Raw genomic sequence first — 6,862 nt, forward strand, 5'->3', positions numbered from 1 at the left:
TAAAAACTTTTATAGTTAATGTATTAGTACTCCTTTTTTTTCATTCATTTTAAAGATTTTAAACAATGTTTTCGGTTAGCATCATCCAAATCTAATATCACCTCTGTTTTTTTATTATAATTCGTTTCAATATTTTCGAAAGTATTAAGAATTTTAATCATTGTTGTATAAAAAGATTACTAATTTTTTTTTATAAAATTATCGAGTACGAGAAAGATAAATAAAAAAATTGATAAAAAAATAATAAATACTTAAAGATGTATTAAAAAATAAATTATTGATATTATAAAATAATTTATAATTTATGGATATTGCAAAACGATTTATAATTAATATAATTTTTTTAAAACAACTTATAATATAAAAAAAAAAGGATGGAATAACAATTAGACTTTGTTTTGATGCAAAGAGAAAGAAGAAAGAAAGATAAAAGAATGTTGAAAGAGTAAAAGTAGAAAGTGAATGAAAAATAAGATCATTTTTAAGTTGTTTGATACGAGTAAAAAGGAGTGGAAAGAAAAAAGACATTCATTTTAAAATTACTTAAACACCCAAGCATGAAGCATGAGATATTAAGGTTTTTTTTTTTTCATTTTTCACTTTATCACTATTTCATTCAACTTTCTCTCCATTTTTTGTGAATTTCTTTTGTAAATGGATCCCAATAAAAATATTCTTCCCTTTCTCTATTCTGTGCAAACCAATCAATAGAAAAATCTTAAAATTTGAGCTTTCTTTCATTAAATGTTCTTTCCATCCTCTTTCACTCCAACAAAACATACCATTAGCAAAGGGATTCATCCTTCGTGAATCAGAGGACAAATCATCCTTCAATATCGATGACAAATATATCACCGATTTTCTTGGACCAAAAAAACTGCCCTGTCTGATGTCAGAAAGCATCAAAAGTTGCGGAATTTTATCACATACATATCACCGATTTTCTAGTCAATCATTTCTAACTTTTGAAGTTGAGAGAGCCTTTTCAACACACATTGAAATAGTGTAGAAAAAATTGTAATTAGATTTAAGAATTTTATTTCCATTGGCTAGTTGATCTCTTTATTCTATAATCAAGCAAATAGATGCCCACAAATAAATTTTGGTTACTTTTCCTTCAAAATAATTCCCTTCAACAGCCAAAAAACTTTCAACGTTTTTATTAAATTAGTGAAAGTTGGTATATTACTATTGCCAAAGGTCTTTCTTCCTTCAATGGAATTCTGCAAAAAGAAGACAATAAAGATCTACTACTAAACTTTCTAAAAGATGAATCTGCGAAAAGTTTCACTTTAGATCTGCACAGATATTTTTTTTGCAAAGAAAAAGGTCCTTTAAAATAAAGAGTTGCATCTCTTTTGCTCCACAGAAGAATGTGTTCATTCACAAGTAATAATAATTGAGAACTACTTTTAACCCCCACTGAATTCTTGCTACCTGTTACAGAAGCAGTATTTAAGAACCATGGGTGGAAAAATAAGCTCCCAGTAAACAAGTTATTTTTTATGGAATCTACCGGTCAGTCTTTAGCTTATAATACAATAAACAAAAAAAAGATTCGAGTTTTGCAATAGACATGGATTCATTCATGCACAGTAAAGCGGAGTTACTTGAAATAAAAGTTTAAAAGTGTATAATTTAATATATTAATCAACCCCTTAAAGAATACTTCTTCCCGGTGAAAGGCTGAAATTTATCTTCTTCTTTCTCTTTGGGGGGCTCTTGTTTTGGTTTTGCCTCAGCTGCTGCCTGCAAAGAGAGAGAAAATGAACAACTTATCAGTCCATCCATCTACTACCACTGAAAAGGATAGGGGGGATCTGAGTGTAACAATATGCATATATATGACTTAAATGTTAGAAAGCGGCAATTACCTTTCCAGTCTCTTTACCACGATTTGGATTTGACCCAAACACAAGCTTGCCTTGAGTTGGTGGAGCTTTATTTTGTGAACTAGAAGCTGTAGAAGACTGTGAATTGACATTTGAAACACCAGGATTCTTGTCCTTGGACCCTGAAGAAGAAACTGGTGGAGGCTGATAATTCAAAGGCTTTCCATCCAAGCGTCTCCCGGATCCAGTAAATGGATTGAACTTGGGTTCAGTTTCAACAGGGGTTTCTTTATCTATAAGGAGGAACAATAATTGTCAGTCTTGATAATAGAAAATTATTAATAATGACACTGAATAGCATCACTGCAATATGTACACACGACCATCAACTTGAAGGACACATTGTTACATAACTAATTTACTAACCAGCATTTGTCTGTCACAAAATATATTGTTGAGCTACTCAACCAATGTCAGCATACTTACAAAAATAAACATTAACTTCATGCTTCTTAAAGATTTGATGTGTCCTTAATTAAAATAAACAGTCAAATAAAAATATGAAGTGAAACAAGCATACTGTAAAATAATCTGTCAACTTAACAGAAACTGACATGAGCCAATAACAACAACATTTAAGACTATCAAGTTGTAATGCAAATAACTAGCATGCAGAGCATCCTCATCAACAAAGTTTAAATAAAAAACTGCCCTCCACATTCTGATGCTAGTTTAACCTTATCGAGCAAATTTAACAATAGTAACAAGCCCTACCATGTAGGAAGATATTTCAGTATCTTATCTACTATTAATGAACCAACCTCTTATAACAAGCTTCCAATACCAATATAGCAGTATGCAACACACACAAAAAGGATGTTATCCATCCCGCGGGACATAGAGAAAGAGAAAAATGACAAAGATCGGTCAGTCATACCAGCTTCTGGCGCCTTTCCAGCAGAACGTGGAGCAATGGGCTTTTCAGGTTCCTTGTAATCTAAGGGTGGGGCAAAGTCCACTTCACAATCAGTCTCAATGATGCTTATAGCATTGGCAGGCTTACTTTCTATAATATCAATATAGTACTTCTTGTTATTGTAAGCCACCATAATGCTATCTCCAGTAGTCAAGCAGGAAAAATTCCTCAATGTAGTTTCTAAGCTGTAAAAACACAAAGTCAATTATCTACACAGATCTAACTTCAGTCAGTATTTGAAAGTAAATACAGAGCTAATGAAGATTGTAATGATAGAATTAAAACAATCAAAACCATTAAAAAAACAAAAGGAAACCACTACTTCTTGGCGGACAGGTATTCATAGACTTGTTACTGAATCTAGTTCTAAACCATAGTTCTATTTCTATGGAATGATTAGTTCTTACAAGTTCTAATAATGCATAGAGCATGGACGCAAAAAATACCCAACAAGGCGGCATCATACTCTTTACATCATTGTGTATGGGTGTCCATGTATCTTGTACATTGTATCTAGTAGTGAGATGGTTATTTTTATGAGCTAGAGGAACAAATGTAGGCTAAGTATACAACGGTTGGTTATGCCACTGCATGACTCGAGGTCACAAGTTTAAGGCGTGAAACCAGGTAGCCAGCAAATAACGTAAGACTACATTTTTTGTAATAACTATCATAATTGCAGCAGTATACCAACTTTAGGGTGGGGATCAGGTCCAACTCAATAATCAAATTTGAAATTTAGCACTGAACCAGTTAAACAATTCCTAAGAAAACTGCCTAAAACCAAAAATACAGGTTGGTTACAAGGAAAAATGAACCTACACACATAGGTTAGGATTTTGGGTGAAAGTGGGCCACGATAACAATCTCTAGACCGACATGACATCCAAGTATCCAACATCATGAATGTCATTGAAAGATGATTTTGAAAGGATGCTTCACTTATAAGTTGAAGGAGAAACATATTTGGGTTACATCATTACATCCTTGCAAGAGGTATTCGTAAGTTGGGAAATTTTATAGCTTTACAAAAATTAAATTAAATAACACCAACTCACATAGCCTTTGGATTTGAAATATCCAAAAAGTCTTTTGTGTGAGGCTGTAACTTAACATATGTTCCCTTTGGAAGTGTCACATTTTTCACTCTTACAATGTCCCCCTCTTGTAAAAGCATGTTCTCCATCATCTGAAAGAATCCATGATGAGCATTTCAATTAAAGTCAACTCAAAGGAGAACCATAAAAAGTGAAACAAGCTTACAAGCATATTCAAAAACAACTACTTTTGAATACTCACCCAGTATGGCATGTATATCATGCCTTCCTCTGCAATGAACTCCAGAACACCACAATGAGAAACTCGCTCAGCAGCATCATTACGAAGTTCAAACAACATTGGATAATCAATATGCAGAGATGCTGCAGATTAGACTCAAGATTAGTATTGAAAACTTATAAATAAGATACATATTCACCTGGGAAAAGAGTACAAAATAAATAGCATTCCAACAGTGGCATAACTAACCTAGACGATCCAGGGCTGATGGCGGCATTATAACTGAAGCACAACGATAATTTAATTTCCATATTAGAAAGGAACAAATAGAACAAATTATTCCAAAAATTAAGAGCTAACATGGACATTGTAACTTACTTTTGTCACCACTTTCAAGTTGGGGCTGCAGGATTGATATGCAAAACATAATAAGACAGAAAAGTTAGAATAGTTTTTCAAAACAATTGATTTATACTTTTATGGATGTCACAACTCATGTTAACTACAAAAGACTAGAGATTAAGTACACTTCAATTGGATATGTATAGTTTTTTTTTTTTTAGATTTGACATTTCGGCTTCAATATCGTTTAATAATTTTATCAAACATTTGGTTTAAACATTAAGAATGTTAGAACTCTCATACAAGTACAATTGCTTTTATAGATCAAGCCACTTTGATTGAGTATCTTTAGTTTCTTTCATTAGTTTTGACATTTCATGCTTCAACATTCTACATTTTCTACTATCTTCTAAGTCTGTCTTCCAATATCTTCTGGTATTTAAGGAAATATGAAGGAGAGGCAATAACTTTAAACTTTCGATGAAAATGGGATTTCAATCTGTATAGCAAGTTGACAATTCTGCTCATAATTCCATTTTTCATAAGTAAATGTTAATTTCCCTGAACAACTACAAAATTTGGATCATACAGTATCATTTTCATCATGATTGACTCTCCAAATATAGATTATTTTATTCATAACCCATCATAGTTAGAATTTTGGCTCTCCAATGGGTCCACCAAGGTTTCTGTGCAACTTAGATCCTTTGGACCTGCTATGGGCCGAATAAACACTTCGGTCGCGTAGACACACAAAGAATTAACCTGTTGGACTTGGCAACATTCCAACAATGATGCCTCCTAGGAATCTAACTCGGGTTCTCTTATTTGTGGTCAGAGTGTGTATCCACTCCAACCAAACGCCTTTTTAAATTTATGATAAACACTACCTAGTTAACGGATAAGGACACTAACATAAGCTCCCATCTATTGCAGATGATATACACTAGAAAGAATACCTGAAAATATGTAGAAATAAGAAATAACTCCTGCCTGAGTTTAGTAACACATACACAGTACATTTAACAGTGGCAATGAGCATAAAACCAATGATCAATCAAGCTGGAATTAACTGTCCCTAAAGATTTTCAAAATCTAAGTACATAAAACTAGACAATGTTGTCAACTGCAGATAGCAGAAAATAGAAGATTGTTAAAATTCTGCCATGCAATAGTGATGTAGTGCCGCTATGGCTGCTATTTGATATCATTTGTACTAAATGGCTATAGTGGTTTATCCAAATTCAGCTACAATATAGTGGTATGGCGTCGCTACAGCGGCTATTTAACAACATTGATATAAGAAATAGAAGCCTAAGAGGCATGCTAACCTTTTCAATAAAAGAAGCAGGGTAGCATCGATACGTCTGCTCAAACGACGTCCCGTGGTATCCATATCCATCGAAAAACTGTGTCAAGAGTACAGACAGTAGTTAAATTGTAATACACAACAAATATCACCACAAATCATAAGATCAATAATGCATACAACTAGTAAAGTTATAAAAAAAATATTGATGAATTAGTTTACAAATTCCAAAGAAACCCATAAACATTTGTGTGAAGCATACCATTTTCAGTTGTGCGGATTGAAACACCAGAGTATCAACTCTGGAAGCTCCTGTGAGAGTAAACTTCTACATGAGTAACTCATAGAAAGAAAAATTCTATAATACAAAACAATAAACAGAGTAAACTAGATTCCTAAACTTAACAAGCAATCTCCACCGAACTCAGTGAAATCAAAAATTGAAGAAAAAAACAAGCAATTGATGAAACCCTAAAACCCAGAGAATCGGTCTCGCACACCGTAGAAATGGAAACAGTATCATCATCATCATCGTTCAATAAAACAACAAGTGGTAATTAAAGTAAATAGTAATAAAAATAGAGAAAGCATCGGAGAAAATTGAGAGTAAAATAGGATCCATGAGTGAAAGATAAAAATGGAAGAGTTAGGGAGAAAGAAACCTGATGAAGATGATGATTTGATCTGAGAATTTTGAGAGATAAAGGAACACGAAACGAATATAATAAATAAATAATATTTGTTGGAGTGTTGAAAAAAATGAATGAAGAGAAGTGAATAACAAGAGTGTAAGAAACAAAACCCAACCCTCTGTGTCGTGCGCTTACGTGCCACTAACAATGGGCCGGGCTTTTCTAAAAGTATAATGTGCAAAATTAGGAGTATTTAGTTGAGAATTTATTTGTCACCCGAAGTTATACATGTAACCCCCCATTTTACATTATTTTCAAAAATTTTCTGACACTATTTATTCAAAAAAAAATTATTGTTGCCAAAATCATCAAAAATCAAATTTTCGGTATCGCAAAGCAAATGTTCGGTATCTTTTTTTGGCCGATATCTGAAATTCTTTGTTTTTTACAAAATTCAAGTATCCATTTACCAGAAATTTCAAAATTTCCGGTG

General features: G+C 32.8%; 1 protein-coding gene across 1 annotated transcript; it reads right to left on the bottom strand.

Moving 5' to 3' along the window:
* Window positions 1-1,356: 1,356 nt before the first annotated feature.
* LOC131604035 (uncharacterized) lies at window positions 1,357-6,508 on the bottom strand. Its single transcript, XM_058876524.1, has 10 exons — window positions 6,400-6,508; window positions 6,000-6,049; window positions 5,760-5,837; window positions 4,465-4,489; window positions 4,336-4,368; window positions 4,108-4,229; window positions 3,867-3,997; window positions 2,770-2,993; window positions 1,875-2,125; window positions 1,357-1,749 (listed from the first exon to the last, which is right to left on the bottom strand). The coding sequence occupies exons 2-10, from the start codon at window positions 6,000-6,002 to the stop codon at window positions 1,651-1,653; spliced, it is 966 nt and encodes a 321-aa protein (XP_058732507.1). The 5' UTR covers window positions 6,003-6,049; window positions 6,400-6,508; the 3' UTR covers window positions 1,357-1,650.
* Window positions 6,509-6,862: the final 354 nt, after the last annotated feature.

Source organism: Vicia villosa, linkage group LG5, assembly GCF_029867415.1.
Source record: "Vicia villosa cultivar HV-30 ecotype Madison, WI linkage group LG5, Vvil1.0, whole genome shotgun sequence".
NCBI classification, from domain to species: Eukaryota; Viridiplantae; Streptophyta; class Magnoliopsida; order Fabales; family Fabaceae; genus Vicia; species Vicia villosa.